At 50.0% G+C, this 20,994-nt stretch overlaps 1 protein-coding gene across 24 annotated transcripts in view; it reads left to right on the top strand.

Annotated features, from left to right (window-relative positions):
- Window positions 1-4,233: 4,233 nt before the first annotated feature.
- Window positions 4,234-20,994, top strand: part of TRIM9 (tripartite motif containing 9) — a 67,365-nt gene continuing 50,604 nt past the window's right edge. For 23 of the 24 annotated variants that reach the window (XM_060277173.1, XM_060277116.1, XM_060276992.1 and 20 more), the window contains exon 1: window positions 4,234-5,070. In XM_060277173.1, the coding sequence (XP_060133156.1) occupies window positions 4,234-5,070 (837 nt within the window). The remainder of the gene's footprint in view (window positions 5,071-20,994) is intronic. The other variant, XM_060276941.1, reaches the window with a different exon arrangement.

Raw genomic sequence — 20,994 nt, 5'->3', positions numbered from 1 at the left:
TATCAGCATAATATTTCAACCATGGTTCAAGCCCCACCTTAGGAAAAAAATCCTGCATTGCAGCGGGTTGGACTAGATGACCCTTGTGGTCCCTTCCGACTACAATTCTACGATTCTATTGATATATTACCATACCATATGCATCGTTCTGCTTTCTTGAATTGCCCTACTCCTAGGCATAGCAGCCAACTCCTAGAGGCCTAGGTGCCTCTCTCCCCCCCCCCAATTACTGGTAAATACCGTATTTGAAAGAGTCATCCCCCCATGTTGATGGGCTTTCTATGTGGGGCTTATCTGCCCCCCCCCGTATTTTATTAAAGATGGAAGAGGGAGGGAAGGAAGGAAGAAATAGAGAGAGGGATAACTCATATTTGTGGGTGCCTCTGGGTGATGCTGGGATGCTGGAACTCTGCATGTACAGGAGCCTTGTAAGCAGCTTTCTCTCTGCTTGATTTACAGCAGGCACATCCAACAGGTAGATTGTGATCTACCAGTAGATCACTGGATGTCTGTGGTAGATCACTGGTAGGTCACTGGCACCCCTAAAAAAAGCTCACCCAAAATTTTCCTCCTCCCTCAAAAAAGTTGAACTATGACCTGAAGCCCTAAACAAAAATGGACCTCCCTCCCTCCTAAAAGAAGCTCAACAAGTTTGACCTAAACCCAAAAAAACAGGGCTTCCCTTCCTTTAAAAAAAACTCAACAGCTTTGACCTGAACCCCCCAAAAGGGGGTAGATCACCCCCAGTTTTAAACTCTGAGTAGATCAGAGTCTCTTGGGAGGTGGCCACCCCTGATTTACAGTATACAGATGCAGGAGGAGGGGCAGACTGGAACACCAATGCTTTTTATAAACATCACTGTGTCTGTCAAAGCTACAGCCCCCCCTTTTCTTATTCACTTCTTTTTAGCCTTGCAGAGCCACCTTAGTCAAATTGAATCCCCTGAGTCTGCACCCTCATTAAATTGCCAATAGAACTCTTAATGCTCCTGAATGCTCATTAACAGCTCCCACTTAAGAACAATAGGGTGAAATGGTCAGCTATCGAATTTTGCCTGGGGATATATGCTCCATTGTCTTAACTGCTTAACTACTGGTAGCCACTTTGCTTTATTTATTTGATGTGTTTTTGTTACTGCTGTGTCCCCCCCCCCCAGCAAGCGGAGACTTAGCTGCTCTTGCTAAAGCAAAGCCCTTTCCACTTCAGTTTTTGGAGGGGGAAAGTGCTGGTTATGGTCTGTAAAATACATTAATTTTTTTGCTTCCTGCCCCCCCTGCCTACACCCATGTGCTCATTTGCTGCTAAGCAGACCCTCTGCCCTGATACAATGATAAATGACCCAGGGTTGCCCACAGAGGTGCAAACATCGAGAAGAGGAGGAAGGGAAGCCAGGCTCGGTGATGTGTGTGTAGCTACAGAAGGCAATGAGGATAACAAATGAACACATGGAGGCAGCTATCAGGAGACCCCAGGAATGCATGCATAAGGGCCTTGCAGTGGATTCCAGCAAGAAAAACGCTCCTGACCTCATAAGGAGCCCTGCTGGGTCAGGCCAATGGCCTATCTCTAGTCCAGCATCCTGTTCTCATAGTGGCCAACCAGATGCCTGTGGGAAGCCTGCAAGCAGGACCTGAACACAAAAGCAACTCTCCCCTTCTGGTATTCAAAAGCAACTGGTATTCAGAAGCATTGCTGCCTCCAACTGTGCAGGCAGAGCGGAGCCATCCTGGCCAGTAGCCATCAATAGCTCTCTGCTCCATGAATTTGTCCAATTCTCTTTCAAAGCCATTTATGTTGGTGGTCATCGCTGCTTGCTGTGGGAGTGAGTTCCATAGTTTAACTATAAGGTAAAGGTAAAGGGGCCCCTGACCATCAGGTCCAGTCGTGCCTGACTCTGGGCTTGCGGCGCTCATCTCACTCTATAGGCCAAGGGAGCCAGCATTTGTCCGCAGACAGCTTCCGGGTCATGTGGCCAGCATGACAAAGCCGTTTCTGGCGAACCAGAGCAGCGCACGGAAACTATAAGATGTCCTAAATGTCCTCGCATATTTAGCATGCTTCCTAACCGAGCTTATGTGCAGATAGAAGGACAGGGTTAGGAAATGTCAGGCTAACAGCAGGAAAGCAGTGTGTGTGTGTGTGTGTGTGTGTGTGTGTGTGTGTGTGTGTGTAACTTCTTCACCGAGCCAAAGCTGGCCTTACCGTTGGGCAATGTAACTCAGGTGGCAGATACAGTGGTGCCCATTGGAACCGATAGGGCAGAAGGCAGGGAGATCAACAGCAGGTGGAGCCAGAGCAATGACAGAAGGAGCCAACTTACTCTACTTTTGTCCCCACCCCTCCTGAGTAATATAAGGGCAGCCTTGAGGCCAAATTCACACAATACATTTAACACACTATGATTCCCTAAGACCCTTGGGTGCATCTTGTATGCTTCCTTCCAGCAACTCCTGCAGCCAAGCTGGTGCCAAACGTCTTGTTCTGTTTTCCTTTGGACCACATCAGGAAGGCCGAGAGGAGGGTCTTGTCATCTGGACACTACAGGACCTCCAGACACACTGCCCAGCCAATGGGTGTAGCCAGGATTTGTGTTCTGGGGAAGGCTTTGTGTTGGGGGGCAGAACCTCAGTTAGATAAGTATTTTGCATTGATTTATTTGATGGGGGTGCCCAAACTGCCCCCCCATGCTCGTGCCCAGTGTGTTTGTTCAGTGGTACTCAGTACCGGCAGCTCTCATTTTTTGGTTACAAAGTGTGGCACCTACTGTAACAACTTCATGGTGAGTACCAGCACCTATTTTTCTAGGGGGGGGAAGCACTGCCTGTGCCCCAGAGAGGTCACTTTGGTGCTGCAAACACAGATATCACTTTTCCCAAAGAATTCCGAGAGCTGTAGTTTGTTAAGGGTGCAGAGAGTTGTTTGGTTAGGAGACCACTTTTATTCCCCTCCTAGAGCTACAATGTCCAGAGTAGTTATCAATTAATCTCTCTTCCCAGGGAACTCTGGGGATTGTTACCTCTGGGAGGTGAATAGGAGAGGAGAGACAAGGGGGGACAATTCCATGGCTCAAGCTGCGCTAGTTGGAACAGCCGCGTTGGATACCACACAGACCCATCCAACAAAAATTACAAAACGCCATGCTCCTAAGAGACACCATGAAAGTCTTCTCCCAGTCCAGGATTAAATTGAGGGCTTTTGCTCCCACAAGATGAGGTGATGCATGGATGGCCCTAAAACAGGGAGCAATCCATGGCCCTCCAGGTGTTATTGGACTCCAGCTGCCACCATTCTAAGCCAGCACGATCAATGGTCAGAGGAGGGTGGTGACCACTGCAGTCCAGTAGCACCTGAAGCACCTCGGGGCCCCCAATCCCTGCCCTCTGTGTTCATAGGCAAATGGTCTTCAGATATTAACTGCGAGTGGCGCAGGATTGGGTGAGGGAGAAGGACGATCGCCTTGCCGCCTGATTTACAAGCTTCCCAGACGCGTCAGTCTGGCCAAGATGCTGCGCTAAGCGGGCCTTTGCTCTGAGGATCCAACCCGCCACGTCCTGCCCCACCCCCCGCAATCCCATTTAAAGGCCTCCCAGTCCATAGCTGCCAAGTTATCCCTTTTTTACAGGGATTTTCCCTTATGCTGAATAGGCTTCCTCGCGAGAAAAGGGAAAACTTGGCAGCTATGTCCCAGTCCCAACTGGGCTGTGGTTCCCCCAGCCAACCCATGATCCCCTTGTACTGGGCGACGGCGTCCTCCTGGGCCCTGGGCCAAGCATCCCAGGGTGTCCTCGGAGTGCGGGTGGGCACCTAAGCCGCATCCAGCGCTCCAGAGAGGACGTGCTCTTCCTTTTCCGCAGCAGGAGCGGCGCCTCTCCTCTGCTGCGGCCGCCCCCTCCTCGGCGAGGGCAGGGGGGCAGGAGGAGGAGCTCCTCTCTCCGGGGGCGGCTTCCCTGGGCCAATGACGGCCGGGCATTGGGCTCGAGTTGGCCAATGGCAAGCGGAGGGGGCGGGGCCCAAGGAGCGGAGGGGCTGCTGCGGCAGCCAGGCGCTCACAGAGGTTGGCGGCGCGCAGGCAGAGCGAGGTTGGCAGTCGGCGCAGCAGCAGCAGGCGCTGTCCGCCGGTCGTGGTGCTGAAAGCTCCGTGGTGCTGAAAGCGCCTCCGCCCGCTCGCTCGCTCGCTGCTGCTGCTGCTGCTAACGGTGGCCGTCGAGGGGCAGCGGCGGCTGCTGTGCTCCATGGACGAGATGGAAGAGGAGCTCAAGTGCCCAGTGTGCGGCTCCTTCTACCGGGAGCCGCTGATCCTGCCCTGCTCTCACAACCTGTGCCAGGCGTGCGCCCGCAACATCCTGGTGCAGACGCCCGAGGCGGACTCGCCGCAGAGCCGGCGCGCCTCGGGCTCCGGCGGCTCGGCCTCCGATTATGACTACCTGGACCTGGACAAGATGAGCCTGTACAGCGAGGCGGACAGCGGCTACGGCTCGTACGGCGGCTTCGCCAGCGCGCCCACCACGCCGTGCCAGAAGTCGCCCAACGGCGTGCGCGTCTTCCCGCCGACCGTGCCGCCCGCCGCGCACCTCCCGCCGGCCTCGGCCGCTACTCTGGCGCCGGTGCCGCGCAATTCCTGCCTGACGTGCCCGCAGTGCCACCGCAGCCTGATCCTGGACGAGCGGGGCCTGCGCGGCTTCCCCAAGAACCGCGTCCTGGAGGGCGTCATCGACCGCTACCAGCAGAGCAAGGCGGCCGCCCTGCGCTGCCAGCTGTGCGAGAAGGCGCCCAAGGAGGCCACCGTCATGTGCGAGCAGTGCGACGTCTTCTACTGCGACCCCTGCCGCCTGCGCTGCCACCCGCCGCGGGGGCCGCTAGCCAAGCACCGCCTGTTGCCCCCTGCCCAGGGCCGGGTCAGCCGGAGGCTCAGCCCGCGCAAGATCTCCACCTGCACCGACCACGAACTGGAGAACCACAGCATGTACTGCGTCCAGTGCAAGGTGCCTGTTTGCTACCAGTGCCTGGAGGAGGGCAAACACTCCAGCCACGAGGTCAAGGCCCTGGGGGCCATGTGGAAGCTCCACAAGGTCAGCCCCGGGAGTGTGTCTGTGGGCGGGCGGGAGGTGGGCAGATCTTTTATTTGTTTGTTTGTTTGCTTATTGCATTTATATATATTACCTTTCCCCCCAAGGAGCTCATAGTTCTCCCCACTCCACATTTCAACCCACAACAATTCCATGCGAGGTAGGGTAGGCTGCGAGGCAGTGACTGGCCCAAGGTCACCCATAGAGATTCAAGTGGGGATTTGAACCCTGGTCTCCCAGGCCCGAGTTCAACACACTAACCACTATACTATAGGGCTGGCATACAGTAACCTGAAGGCAGCTCCTCTGTGGGGGGCTTCTCTCCTATCCATCCATCCATTTCTCTTCTCTTCTCTTCTCTCTCCATCTCTTTCTCTCTCACTTATCTACCTCTTCACTTCGTTCTGTTTAAATGTCTTCAGTCTCCAACTCTCCCTCTGCCTTTCTCCTCTCTCTCTGCCTTCCTCAACTTGGTGCCCCCACCAGATGTTACCTTACTACAACTCCAGAGCCTCCACCCACCATGGCTAGCTGGGGCTGATGGGAGTTGTAGTCCCAAGCAGCTGGTGGGCACTAGTTGGGCAGCCAGCTTTGAAGAGTTCCCTTCTTCCCTTTCCATCTCTTGACTCCCTTCATTGCCCCACTTGGTCTTTTTTCTGCAGGGTCCCTCCTTAGGGTTCATCCTCCACACCGTCCCTCAATGTGGATAGCAAACTTACTGTCCCTCCATTAATTTTCATTTGCCCATTGGACGCTCTCCTCTAAATCACTGCCTCCCCACACTTTCCTCTCGCTCCATACGGATTTTCTCATACCCTCTCATTTTTAGAGTATGCCTGGTATGTGAAAATCCAGACTGAGGGAGAAGGAATGTTTGTGGAGGCAGTGATTTGCAGGAGAGCACCATAAGGGTAATGGAGAGAATAAATGGATTCCATATTAAATGACAGTATGGACGAGCGAAAACTCTCATCCTTCCTTCCCTCCCTCCCTCCCTCGCTCCCACCCAATCCTTTCCTCTCATAAACCAGCTTCCTCCCTACCTGACTAATCAATCCCACCCTCATCTCCCTCCCCCGCCTTTAATGATTCAGTCTCAACTCCGTGTAAACAACCTTCTTCCCAGTCTTTGCTCCTCGGTGGGCTTCCAGGAGTCCCTTTCCAGACCCCCCCAGCTGCTGCCCCTCCTGTATGTCAATCAATCCAGTTGCTTCTTGGGATGTCTCTCTCGCCCTGATTTCGAAGCACAGAACTGCTAGGGCTCCATTGCCTCTTTTGCCTAGGCTCTTGCCACCCCCACCCCATTTTCTTGGCTGCTGTTCAAGTGTTTGCACCAAGCTGCCTGCAGAGCAAAGCAACACAGTCCTGGGGGGTTGGGGTTGGGGTGGGGGGTTGGATGAACTTAACATTGACAGATGAGTGGGTGTGAGGGGTGGACAGGCACAGGGATGGAATAGACTTTGCTATGCTGCAGCCCTCGACTGTCCTTATATCACCCCTGGGACTGCCCACATCCAGGCAACGTTCCCCACAGGAACCCCCACAAGCTTTTCTTGCAAACGCACCTCTCATTTTTTCAGGGAGGCTGCAAAGGGCAGGACCATCTCAGGGGTGGTGGGCAAGATGCTGGTGTCAGTCTTGGCTTGGTGCAGCTGTTTTGGGTCTCTCAGCTGCGTTTCTGTGTTGCCATTTGCGCAGGAATGTGTCGTGTTTATTTTGTTAAGAGGGGGAAACGCTTTGCCTATGCCTTTCAGAGGTGATATTTTTCAGCCCTGTTCCTTCACTGACGACAGAGCTGGCCATTGGCATCGAAAAAAGAAACCGAATTCTTGGGTTCAAATGAAGGGTCTGTGGAGAGAGGGGCTTTAAGCCAGTGACAGATCTCAAGAGCACCAGAGGAGATTTGGAGGATTAGATCTCTCTCCTGAATGCTGACCAGCCTCTCTGCAAATTATTTCAGATGCCACTTTATGTTGCTTGATGCAGCCTTTGCCAACCCGGTGCCCTCCTGATGTTGTCGGACTGCAACTCTCATCGGCCCCAGCCAGCACAAATGCAATGGGACTTATAGTTTGACAACATCTGGAAGACACCAGGTTGGCAAAGGCTGGCTGAATAAATATGGAGCAGCCACTCCAGTGGTGGGTGGGAAGAATGAGATGAGGGGTCCGGTTATAGTCTCCCACCAAATTCACCCATTCTACACCCCACTACACACACACACACACACACACACACACACACACCAGCTACCCATGTCTAGCTGTCACAGGGGAATTGGCTACTGGCTGCAGTTTGGCGACCCTGCTTCTGAGGTAACTAGGGCAGAGAAGTGACTCCAATGTGGCTGGATATCCCCTCCTCCCCCACGCACCCTGACGGAACACGTAAGCCGGGCATCAGCGCATGGATGCACATCGGCATAATTGATTCCCCTCTCTCACACACACACACCCGATCGCCCTCACTGAGCTGTCTGGGCAGGGAGCCAGGACGTGGCATGTTCAGTATGGTGTGGGGGAAGAAGCCACCTAGTGACACATTTATCCCTGGAGAGGGTTTGGCGGTGGTGGTTTTTCTGTTTTTGTTTTTTTGCAAATGTCACACCCGGACTGTGAAGTCCATGTTCCAATGCGCAAACCAGAAGCATCTGCCTCTGTTGGAGATGAAGTGCATGTGCACCCATCACCGTTGGTTGAAACTCCAGCTACGATTCTGCCTGGTGTAGCCAGAGCTAACAGCGTGTGCAAAATTACGGCTAAGTCTTGCATCAAGAGCGGGGAAACCCTGTTTCCTCTCTGCTCATCCATGAAATGCAAAGTGCCCTCGGGGTCACAAATGTGGGGATAATCACACTGCCTTGCTCTACTCCGGGTTTTTGCAGGGATTGCTGAAACAATGTACTGTACGTGTGGTATGCTATGACTTAAGAGCGGCCAAAGCTTTTCGCTTCAGGTCTCATAGTCAATAATGAATTTAGTGCTGCTCAAGTTGCCGTGTGGGATGTGGCAATGGAACATTTCTCCTCAAGCCACATGAACCAGGAATACACGAAATGGCATTTGTTGCGGTGGGAGCATTTGGAAACAAGGGTGCCTTAAAGCCAAGCACTAGCCTTGCCTTCTGCAAGCTGGTGCACCCCCAGGTGTTTTGGAATACAACTCCCATCAGGTACTTATTGGTCGGGGGGTGCAGACCAGAGTTGGCCATAGACAGAGGCAAGGTATTGGAGTTAGAGCCAGTGATGGGCAGAACTGAAGTGGACAGAGCACTCATTTCTCTCTTTCAGCCACCCACATCTCTCTCTCTCTCTCTCTCTCTCTCTCTCTCTCTCTCTCTCTCTCTCTCTCTCTCTCTCTCTCTCCCCTCTCCCTCTCCCTCTCCCTCTCCCTCTCCCTCTCTCTCCCTCCCTCCCTCTCCCTCTCTCCCACTCCTTTTCTCTCTTTCTCTCACACTATCTCTTCTTTTCTAACCTTCCTTTCTCTCTCTTTTTCTGTCACCCCCCCATCATAGAATCATAGAATTGGAAGGGACCCCGAGGGTCATCTAGTCCAACCCTCTGCAATGCTGGAATCTCAACTAAAGCATCCATGACAGATGGGCCAAACAAACTCTGCTTTAAAACCCCCAAGGAAGGAGCGTCCACCACCTTCTAAAGGAGTGCATTCCACTGTCAAACAGCTCTTACTGCCAGAAGGTTCTGGCTCGTGTTTAGCTGAAATCTCCTTTTCTTGTCACTTAAATCCATTGGTTTGAGTCCTACCCTCCGGAGCAGGAGAAAAAAAGCTTGCTCCTCCTTCCATGTGACAGCCCTTAAGATATTTGAAGATGACTATTACATCTCCTCTCAGTGTCCTTTTCTCCAGGCTAAGCACCCCCAACTCTTTCAACTGTTCCTCATAAGGCTTGGTTTCCAGACCCTTGATTATCTTTGTTGCCCTCCTCTGCCTACATTACAACTTATCTGTTGAATGGATTTAGATGAGTAGGTGGGCTTATTTTATTTATTAATTATCCATCTTCTTTCTCTCACATGTGAGAATGCTATTATTATTATTATTATTATTATTATTATTATTATTATTATTATTATCAGTGCATGGATGCACGGTGTTTGCATCCCCATGGGCTATGGAACAGTGGCTGGCCCAAGGCCATCTCATGAGTTTCAGGAAATCTGAACCCAGGTCCCCTGAGCAAAGTGGCATCGCTGCACCAAAGTCAACTTGCCTGGCCCAGTTCTGTTAAGAGGAGTGCATTTAAAACCAGCCTTCTGAAATGTGTTTTAATTCATCGTTGTAATGAATTCTAATGATCTTCCGAGACATACTGAATTGCCTCGTTTTCGAGACCATAATTCATAGATATCGACAGATGGATGGCCAAGTAACTGCTATTAGACAAAATGTGGTGGTGGTTTCCTTTTTGCAGGCAAGACCTTGCTATTAGATCGAGTAAGGCAACTGCCTCAGGTGACATTGGCTCAGGAGTAGCAGCAGCAGCAGCAGCTCCTGGCTGTTCCTCCTGGGTCCCCAGCCAGTCTCTGCTGTTTCCACATGGCCACTCCTGCCCCACTTAAAAATCTGACCTGCTGCCTCAGGCATGGTGGGAAATGCTACCATGTCACCAGTGTGGAAGTAAGATTGACTTTTATATGTGGAATTAGGGGGTGGTCAACTTAATATCAGGGTCATGGGTTCAAGTCCCACGTTGAACGAAAGATTCCTGCATTGCAGGGGGGTTTGACTAGATGACCCTAGTGGTCCCTTCCAACTCTACAGTTCTGTGATTCTATGATTGTTGTCAGTTCTTCATATTGATAATTTTATTGGTTTATACTTTTTTTTTGTAAGCTGCTTTGAGGTTTTTGGTTTGTTTTTACAACCAGGCAGTGTATCAATTTTATGAAATAGATGAATAAATTGAGTAAAAGGATATTAAATATTCAGCACCAGTTGCTGTCCTTTGCATGTCTCCATCCAATTGGGAGGCCGGTATTGTTGTATCTTTTAAAAACAAATCTAAATTTCAGATAGGGTCCTGTAGATAACACTGAGCTATTTGGACCAATGGTCTGACTCGTGTAAGAGATCATGAACACTGGTAACCAGTGTAGATCTTCAAATAGATCATTCCAGTGAGTCCTTGCTGGCAACTTCGCCGCCATATTTAATCCTGACAATAACAGCCTTAGAAGGTAGGCTAGTATCCTTGTCTTTCTATTTCAGATAGGGTGGGGCAGGGGCTGAATGAAGAGCCCCCTAGAACAGGGGCCAGCAAACTTTTTCAGCAGGGGGCCGGTCCACTGTCCCTCAGTCCTTGTGGGGGGGCTGGACTATATTTTTTGGGGGGGAAATAAACGAATTCCTATGCCCCACAAATAACCCAGAGATGCCTTTTAAATAAAAGGACACATTCTACTCATGTAAAAACACGCGGATTCCTGGACCGTCTGCGGGCTGGATTGAGTAGGCGATTGGGCCGGATCCGGCCCCCGGGCCTTAGCTTACCTACCCGTGCCCTAGAATGTTCATGCTCTGTGCACATTGGGACTGTGAGTGTGGCTGGCTTTAAGCCAGGAGAATCTGCTCAAGCCACTATTGCAGCACCTTCAGTTTGGCAGCTCTCAGCGCACAAGAAAGTAGACCATGCAGGTCATCAAGCAAACATTGCCAGGGGGATTGCTCAGCAGCCGAGGAAGTGTGAAAGGAAATGTTGCGCCTAAGCTTTGGTGCAAAGAAACCGCACTCCAGGAAATGATGTTGCTTCTTTTTTTCTGGTTGCCTCACCTCCCAAAGGATCTTGTAGAGTTGGAAAAGGGCTAGCAAAATGGAGATGGAGAAACTCCGCTCCGAGAAAAGGCTGCAGCATTTATTGGGACCTTTTGGCGGTTCGAATCCCTGCGACGGGGTGAGCTCCCGTTGCTCGGTCCCAGCTCCTGCCCGCCTAGCAGTTCGAAAGCCCATCACAGTGAAAGTAGATAAATAGGGACCGCTCCGGTGGGAAGGTAAACGGTGTTTCCGTGTGCTGCTCTGGTTCGCCAGAAGCAGCTTTGTCATGCTGGCCACATGACTTGGAAGCTGTCTGCGGACGAACACTGGCTCCCTCGGCCTATAGAGCGAGATGAGCTCTTCCCTTTTAATTGCATTAGAAGTCCTGGATTTTTTTGGGGGGGGGGACTGGGATAGAAACAACAACAATAATTTTTTAAAAAAAATAAGAGAAGGCAAATATGTACTCCCACAATTTGGAGGGGGGAGGGGGAATGACAGCATCCAACAGCTGCCAATCAGGTGAGAGGCTGGTTCCTTAGGCATGCATGTGGCTCTGTGTTTGTGTGCCTCCTCCTGGCAAGGATGGAGGGGGAGATGGATACTGTTTGCATTTTAATGAGAAACAATCCCATTTGCACTTTTCAAAACAATACCCAAACTGAAATCCAGTCTCCCCTTCAAAATTCACGCTTCTCTGAATTTTGCAATGCAATTCTACAACCAAGCAATACATACAAAAATGTATATATGGCAGTAAAAGTCACCAACAGGCCCCAGGGTGGGGTGGGGACATCAATTTAAAACTGGGAAGTAAAAGCAGTTAAAACAAATTACAGTCACAGAAATAGGTTGAAAATAAGAGATTGGATGCATTCTTTTAGAGGAAATGGCTTGCAAAAGTTTGCGTATTAGTCAAAATCTGCATTAGTCAAAAAGTTTGCGTATTAGTGAAATCTGCATTAAAATACTGATGAACTTTTATAGGATTCTTTTTTTAAATTGCAAATTGTTGCAGGAATGTAAGAAAAGGATTTAAAGCAGCTTCATCCAACCCCCAACTCAAGGAATGGTTGAGGGAGTTGGGGATGTTTAGCCTGGAGATGAGAAGACTGAGAGGTGATTTGAGAGCCATCTTCAAATATCTTAAGGGTTGCCTGCCCCATGGAAGAGGGAGCAAACTTGTTTTCTCCTGCTCTGGAAGGTAGGACCCCAGCCCATGGATTCAAATGTTCAGAAAGGAGATTCTTATTAAACACGTGGAAGAACTTTCTGATGGCAAGAGCCATTCGAAAGTGGAATGGACTTCTTTGGATGGTGGTGAGTGTCTGGAGGCAGTTGGAGGATGGATGGCGGCTAACAGATTGAGGCTGAATCCTGACAAGACAGAAGTTCTATTTGTGGGGGACAGGAGGCGGGCAGGTGTGGAGGACTCCCTGGTCCTGAATGGGGTAACTGTGCCCCTGAAGGACCAGGTGCGCAGCCTGGGAGTCATTCTGGACTCACAGCTGTCCATGGAGGCGCAGGTCAATTCTGTGTCCAGGGCGGCTGTCTATCAGCTCCACCTGGTACGCAGGCTGAGACCCTACCTGCCAGCGGACTGTCTCGCCATGCGTGCATGCTCTAGTTATCTCCCGCTTGGACTACTGCAATGCGCTCTACGTGGGGCTACCTTTGAAGGTGACCCGGAAACTGCAATTAATCCAGAATGCGGCAGCTAGACTGGTGACTGGGAGCAGCCGCCGAGACCACATAACACTGGTCCTAAGAGACCTACATTGGCTCCCAGTACATTTCTGAGCACAATTCAAAGTGTTGGGGCTGACCTTTAAAGCCCTAAACGGCCTCAGCCCTATATACCTGAAGGAGCGTCTCCTCCCCCATCGTTCTGCCCGGACACTGAGATCCAGCGCCGAGGGCCTTCTGGTGGTTCCCTCACTGCGAGAAGCTAAGTTACAGGGAACCAGGCAGAGGGCCTTCTTGATAGTGGCGCCCTCCCTGTGGAACCCCCTTCCATTGGAGGTCAAGGAGATAATCAACTACCTGACATTCAGAAAACACCTAAAGGCAGCCCTGTTTAGGGAAGTTTTTGTGATATTTATCTGTGATATTTTAATGTATTTTGGTATTTGTTGGAAGCCGCCCAGAGTGGCGGGGGAAACCCAGCCAGATGGGCGGGGTGTAAATATTAAATATTAAATAATAATAATAATAATAATAATAATAATAATAATAACAACAACTCTCCTTCACTGGAGGGCCACCTGTCAGAGCTTTCTTAGCTGTGATTCCTGCATTGCAGGGGTTGGACTCTACAATTCTATTATTCTTATCAGCCATAGAGTTTTCTGGAGCATCTCCTTGACTTCACAGGTGGTTGTGGGGTGGGGGAATGAAGAAGGACCTCCCTTCACAATTGCAGCTTTCTTCGTGGCTGCATTTCTGCCCTCTCCTGCTCCCTCCCTCGCTTTCCTCCCCCCCCACTCCGCTTCTCAACAAGCGCAGCCCTCCTGAGCTCAGGCGGCGGAAGAGAGCCTGCCTGACAAGACACAAACTGCTCTGCCAGCTCTCCGGTGTCATCCAGCCGCCTCAGGGCAAAAGGGTGCTGGGTGCAACATGGCTTGCCACACATGAGCTTCTTCTCCTGGCAGCCTCCCCAGCCAAGCTGTCAAAATATTTACCCAACATGGGACGCAGCCTGAAAGAACCCTAGCTCCTCTCTCCCTTGCCTGGGGGAAGGTGATTTCCGCCTGCGGTCAGAGATGAGCTCAATTCTGTGAAGCATCCTTGCAAGAACAGAAAGGAGAGGTGGGAAAGCAGTTGGTGACGGGCGAGTTCAGCAACAGGCCAGGGGGCTGCCGATCTTGGCTTGTGGAATCTTTCAGGTCCTGTGGGTGCATTTGAATGCCCACTTTTGCAGTCTGAGGTGGTAAAGCCTAGATCAGGCGTCCCCAAACTTCAGCCCTCCAGATATTTTGGGCTACATGTGGGAATGTTAGGGATGTGGATTAGGATATATTATTAGATAGATCCTATCCAAGCTTGTGTTAGCAAGCTTCCAATATCAGCAGAGTGACATTCCCCTTTTGTGCGCAGCAAAGCGTGAGCGTTAGGTTTGTTAGAACCTCTACAACAATATTATATATTATACTTCAATATTATACTTCCTGGCAAAGTCCCCTTTGTCCCTCTTAAAAGAAATACACAACACAGTGTTTTAAAATAAGATAGAGTTTACTTACAGTTTCATCCTGAGTTAACAGCATAATCTCAGAAAGGCAGGCTTGCTTAGAAAAGTTACAAGTATATACATGTGGAGACTACTTAGTAAAGTGAGGCTCCATTTGGTCTCACTCTTGGCAAACTGTAGATTCTCTGGAGATGTGTTTCCATCGAAGGATAGAAGGCTAAGAGAGAGAATGGCTGCTGGTTAGAGGCTTTGTCCCAGCTAGTCCATCTCATTTGCATGTCTTTAGGAACAGGAACTTAATCAGGTGTCCCTCCAGGTAAATTCCTGTTAGTGGACACTCTAGGAACTGTTGTGACTTGTCTGCCCCAGTGTTCCATCCCACACTACAATCCCCATCTTCCCCAACCACTGGTCCTGTTAGCTAGGGATCATGGGAGTTGTAGGCCAAAACATCTGGAGGGCCGCAGTTTGGGGATGCCTGGCCTAGATACACCTCCATGACGCCTCCATGACAACGCCTCCATGACAACGAGGCCTCCGACACCAGTGAATCCTAATTCTTCTCAAATTCTTATTTCCACACTTCGATGCAGGTTGCGTTCATGGGATTTTGTTGCCTTACTCTCTTAAATATCTAGAGATTGGGTGCCTGGGGGTGGTGGAGTGATGCTAGAGGAGGTAATTTGCAGCAATTAGCACCTGGCTACAGTCATTCCACAAGCAATTGATGGGTCACGGCTGTCATTTGTGATGTGTGGCAATGAAGGCAGCCAGAGCAATTTGTGTCAATGCAGGAACGCTTCACCTCCAATGGCACACATTTCCGCTATCAAGAAGGTTAAATAAATTGGAGTTTTCATTGATAAATGCACCAATAAAAAACAGACCGAGAACTCGGGCCAATATAACATTCAATAGTGAGAATAATCCCTACTAACAAATCAAATATGATTTGCAAAAACAAGACTCTTACATCTAATGCTGTAACAGATTACTGTTGTATAAAGATGTTGGGAAAGATGGAGGGCACTAGGAGAAGGGGACGACAGAGGACAAGATGGTTGGACAGTGTTCTCAAACATGAGTCTGTGGGAGGCAGTGGAAGACAGGAGTGCCTGGCGTGCTTTGGTCCATGGGGGTCACGAAGAGTCGGACACGACTAAACGACTAAACAACAGCAACAACATATCCTTGTAACTTTGAATTTACAACTACTATATGAATTCTTGTTTTTGCAATTCGTATTTGATTTGTTAATAGGGATTATTCTCACTATTGAATCTTATATCGGCCTGAGTTCTTGGTCTGTTTTTTATTGGTGCAGCTATCAAGAAGATGGCACATCCATGACTTGGTGAGCAGAGCCCACCTGCTCCACTCTGTGCATTCTATTATGTCCCAAGGGATGGGGGAGGGCAGGGCAGAGGGGATGCAAGCCCCACAGATCAAGTTAAACCAAGCGGTAATGGGGGGGGCATGATGTGGTTTGTGAGGTCAGCATGGTGCAAACACAGCAGCAGGGCAATCCGGTGCACCCAACCTTGCTACCACCTTGCCCCTGCCAGTCTACTCCCAGTTAAGAGTGATGCAACCAAGCAGAGGTCAGGGGTCACGGCCAGCCTACCTCATGGCTGGCTAACGCTAGCCACTGGGCAAACAGTTGACCTAAACTTCAGCTGTTTCATGAAAGGAGCCGTATTATGCAAAACACTCCCCGGAGAGATGGAATGGCTCAGGTTCCCTGTCCAGTCTAGTAGTAGAAGAAAAGGACTTAATGGCATGAGGAAAACAACTCCAGGAGCGCAGGGGGCCCTGGTAGTGGTGCAGTGGTTAGTGTCAGACTAGGACCTAGACAATGCTTTATTTCTGGAGGGTCGCAGGGGTACGCATACCCCTAAACATTTTGTGAATCTAAGTCTGGCCTCATTGAGGGGCAGTATTTCAATACGAGTAGGAAAATGAGTGGGACACAGGTGGCTCTGTGGGTTAAACCACTGAGCCTAGAGCTTGCTGATCGGAAGGTCGGCGGTTCAAGTCCCCGTGACGGGCTGAGCTCCCATTGCTCGGTCCCAGCTCCTGCCCACCTAGCAGTTCGAAAGCATGTCAAAGTGCAAGTAGATAAAAAGGTACCACTACAGCGGGGAGGTAAATGGCGTTTCTGTGTGCTGCTCTGGTTCGCCAGAAGCGGCTTTGTCATGCTGGCCACATGACCTGGAAGCTGTACGCCGGCTCCCTCAGCCAATAACGCGAGATGAGTGCCGCAACCTCAGAGTCGGTCACGGCTGGACATAATGGTCAGGGGTCCCTTTACCTTTACCTAGGAAAATGAAAGTACCCCTAAACATTTTTTAAAGAAAAAAAAGCACAGGACCTAGAAGACCAGTGCTCAAACTCCCACCCAGGCATTATGCTCCCTGGGGGCCAGTCCCTGCCTCTCAGCCTGACCCACCTCACAGGGTTGTTGTTGCTTTTCTTATTTTATTTATTAGATGTTATGAACCGCCCTGAGATCTACAGAAGGGCAGTATACAAAACATATCCCCCATGTTGTAGGGATAAAATAGGGAGGATGATAAATGTGTGCCACTTTGAGCTCCTTGGAGAAAGAAGTGGGAAAGATGCTTTTGTGTGTGTATGTGTTAAATTATTGTCTTGGAAGCACCACCTCCTTTGGTCTGACACCCAGCGGGGCTCCTCTCGCATTATAGAGGAGGGATGAGCATGTCAATAATTCGGCCATCCCGGGGGCCAGCTGTTAGACTGGTCCCACAGGCCAAATATGTGATTGCTCTCACAAACGGGATGAACAACACACAAGTCAGTAAATGAGGCTAAACTGCTTTATTTACATATAAACAAACTGGGAGCTCTACATCATGGCTCCCTCTCTCTGGCATAACAGCCAGTAAAGAGAAAGAACAAAGGAACAACAGCCCCACGTAAACATCCTGTCTACGTTACTTCCACTCTGTGGGAATGAAAACACATACAGTCATATGATACACAATAACGGGGAATGAATCCTAACAAAGCACTGGCGGAGGAAGGGGGTGCGGTGGGTGTGGGGTGACATCGTAGCCCTGCTCCCCTGGGACGCTAGCTGCGGGTGGCACCCTCCTGGGACACACGTTGCTCACCGTGGGTGGCTAGCCCCGCCCCCTGGGTGCGTGCACAACACCCCCGGGTGACAGAGCAGCTAGCTCCACCTCTGGGGACGAGGGACCTATGCCCCCTCCCCTCTCAGGATGCCGTTGGGACTCCGGCTGTCATCACAGAATCATGGAGTTTGAAGGGATCCCCAAGGGTTATCTCAACTAAAGCATCCATGAATCCATGACAAATGTTTGAAACCTCCAACCAAGAAAAGTCCCCAACCTCCCAAGGGAGTCAAATGGCTCTCACTGTCAGAAAGTTCTTCCTGATGTTGAGTCCGAATCTCCTTCCCTGCAACTTGAAGCCATTGGTTCGAGTCCTATCCTCCAGAGCAGGAGAAAACAAGATTGCTCCATCTTCCATGGGGCAGCCCTTTAGATATTTGAAGAAGGCTATTGTATCTCTCCTCAGTCTCCTCTTTTCCAGGCTAAACATATCCAGCTCCTTCAACCTTTCCTCATACGGCTTCGTTTCCAGACCCTTGATCATCTGGGTCGCCCTCCTCTGCACACCTTCCAGTTTGTCAACAACCTTCTTAAATTGTGGTTCCCAGAACTGGACACGGGACTCCAGAGTGACCTTATGCAGTCAACATTTTACCAGCTTCTCCACAAGAATATCATGGGGGACTTTGTCAAACGCCCTGACTATTGGTCATGTTACCTGGGGTTGATGGCTGTTGGGGTCCCAATATCAGGGAGAGTGCTATGGGTTCACCACCCCTATTATAGAGATTCCCGTGAGCCTAGAATCTTTTTAAAACAAGGCTGTTCCTGAGATGGAAGACCAAAAACTGTAGGGAAATCCAAAAGCCAGCAAATCTAGCAGCCACCCTCACTGAGACATCTGCCAGACAAATTACTGACAGATGAAACAAGGCATTAATTTCTCAGATTTACAAGGACACGCATGAAATCTTTCCTCGTGAGGAGTCCCCATTGTGCGCCTGGAAGGGAAGGATGTAAACAGGACCCTTCGCTACATCAAAAAATGTTTCAAACGCTGAAGAAAAGCCACCAGCCATTTGTCACCCATGGGAAATTGCACATTGTTCAACACTGGGAGTTTGCACCTTGTGAGAAATCATTCTCAGAGACAAAACTTGGGGAGATGCTTCCCAAAATATGCATATACGTATGCTTCACAGGTGGAAGCTTCAGGGTTCAATCCCTTGTATCTCCGAAGCAGGATCTGAGCCCAGGAGCCCCCTTGCCTTTCTGTGCGTTCCATCAACTGGTATTCAGAAACTTTGCTGCCTCCAACTGTGGAGGCAGAACAAAGCCATCCTAGATTGGTAGTTCTCTTCTCCATAAATTTGTCTAATCCTCTTTTAACGCCATCCAGATTGGTGGCTGCCCCTGCCTCCTGTGGCAGGGAGTTCCATAGTTCAACAATGTGCTGTGGGAAGAAATACTTCCTTATATCTTTCCCGAATCTCCCAACATGAAGGGTTCTTTCACCCTTCCCCTTGTCCCACAATTTCATCTGTTCATCCCTAGGCATGGGTCTGAGAGATCTTTCTTTTTGTCCTGTCACTTTCCCCAGTGTTGGTGCTGACCTTTAAAGCCCTATGTGGGAATGTTAGGGATGTGGATGAGGATATATTAGATAGATCCTATCCAAGCTTGTGTTAGCAAGCTTCCAATATCAGCAGAGTGACATTCCCCTTTTGTGCGCAGCAAAGCGTGTGCGTTCAGGTTTGCTAAAACCTGTACAATATTATACTTCCTGGCAAAGTCCCCTTTGTCCCTTTTAAAAGAAATACACAACACAGTGTTTATAAAATAAGATAGCTTACTTACAGTTTCATCCTGAGTTAACAGCATAATCTCAGAAAGACGGGCTTACGTAGAAAAGTTACAACTATGTACATCTGGAGACTACTTAGTAAAGTGAGGCTCCATTTGGTCTCTCTCTTGGCTGCAGGCCAAGAGGGAGAACCATCCTAACTGGAGATTCTCTGGAGATGTGTTCCCATCGAAGGAGAAATGGCTAAGACAGAGAATGGCTGCTGGCTGGGAGCTTTTGTCTGCCAGCTAATCCATCTCATCTGCATATCTGGAGGAACTTAGGTGTTCCCCCAGGTGAGTTCCTCTTAGTGGACACTCTAGGAACTGTTGTGACTTGTCTGCCCCAGTGTTCCATCCCACACCCTAAACAGCCTCGGCCCAGTATACCTGAAGGAGTGTCTCCACCCCCATCGTTCAGCCAAGACACCGAGGTCCAGCTCCGAGGGCCTTCTAGCCATTCCCTCACTGCGAGATGTGAGGTTATTGGGAACCAGGCAGAGGGCCTTCTTGGTGGTGGAACCCGCCCTGTGGAACGCCCTCCCATCAGAGCCCATCTAGTCTTAGGCGAAGGGGGTGGGTCAGGAATGCTGTTCAAGGATACTGAATCTGCCAGCTATTTCTCTCTTGGTGTTTAGTCTTCTAACTGCTCCTCGCCCACTGTTCCTCACCCAGTATTTCCAAGCTTCTCCCTTCTGGAAAATGTCCCTCTGCAAACCACTGTTCTAAATCAATACTATCCTCCTGCCTTTGGGAAGGTTCAGAAGACCCATTCCTCCTCCGTCCCTTGCAGCCTGTCCTACCCCAACTTCTCCTTCCCCATCCCCAGCTTGCCTTGGCGTGTCCCAGTTCCGGCCACACCCCTCGCCAGGATCCTATTCCACCGCTTCCTCCTTCTCCCCGTCGTCCTGCCAGTTCATGACAGCAAGCCAGTGTGGTGTAGTGGGTAGAGAGTTAGACTAGGACCCAGGGTAAAGCAGGGTTCAAATCCCCACTTGGCCATGAATCTCACTGGGTGACCTTGGGCCCAACCTACCTCACAGGGTTGTGGAGATAAACTGAGGAGGGGGAAGAAGCATATAAGCCGCCTTGAGTTCCCTGGAGAAAAAGGTGGGATATAAACGCAATGAGCTGGGTATGTTTAGCCTGGAGAAGAGAAGGTTAAGGGGTGATATGATAGCCATGTTCAAATATATGAAAGGATGTCATATGGAGGAGGGAGAAAGGTTGCTTTCTGCTGCTCCAGAGAAGCGGACACGGAGCAATGGATTCAAACTTCAAGAAAGAAGATTCCACCTAAACATCAGGAAGAACTTCCTGACAGTAAGAGCTGTTTGGCAGTGGAATTTGCTACCAAGGAGTGTGGTGGAGTCTCTTTCTTTGGAGGTCTTTAAGCAGAGGCTTGACAGGCATATGTCAAGAATGCTTTGATGGTGTTTCCTGCTTGGCAGGGGGTTGGACTGGATGGCCCTTGTGGTCTCTTCCAACTCTATGATTCTATGATTCTATGAAAACCAAAGGCAGAAATTAACAGGTAGGAGATGTAACATCACATCCCAAAACACAAGAATTGAGACTGTGGGTTTTTATTCTCTTTCAAGTGTGGAAAGAGCATCACTCATACAGAGGAGAAATCAATACCCTCCTCTCTGTGGAACAAATTAAAATGCCCTGTTCATCGTCGTCTACCCTCTGCTTCCCATTCGAATCCAGAGTCAGGGTCCTTTAGCTGCTGCTGTATTCTGGCTGATCTTACTCTGTCTGCTTTCTCTCTCTCTCTCTCTCTGCCTCTTCTTTCCCTTCCTCCTCTCTCTGCTCCCCCCCCCTTCCCTTCACTCCCTCCCCAGAGGTGCCTTCCTTCGCTCTGCTCCAGTAATCTCATTTCTCCCCGAAGCAACACTTTGGTTTTCCAAGCACAAAAGATGGCCTGCTAAATTACAATCTGGGCGGCCTCCTCCAGAACCGAAAGACACACACACACACACACACACACACACACACACACACACACACTCCTTCCTTCTCC

This window comes from Zootoca vivipara, chromosome 1 (assembly GCF_963506605.1).
Source record: "Zootoca vivipara chromosome 1, rZooViv1.1, whole genome shotgun sequence".
In the NCBI taxonomy this organism is placed as follows: Eukaryota; Metazoa; Chordata; class Lepidosauria; order Squamata; family Lacertidae; genus Zootoca; species Zootoca vivipara.
The sequence above is the reverse complement of the archived record's forward strand: the minus strand, read 5'-3'. Positions and strand labels throughout refer to the sequence as shown.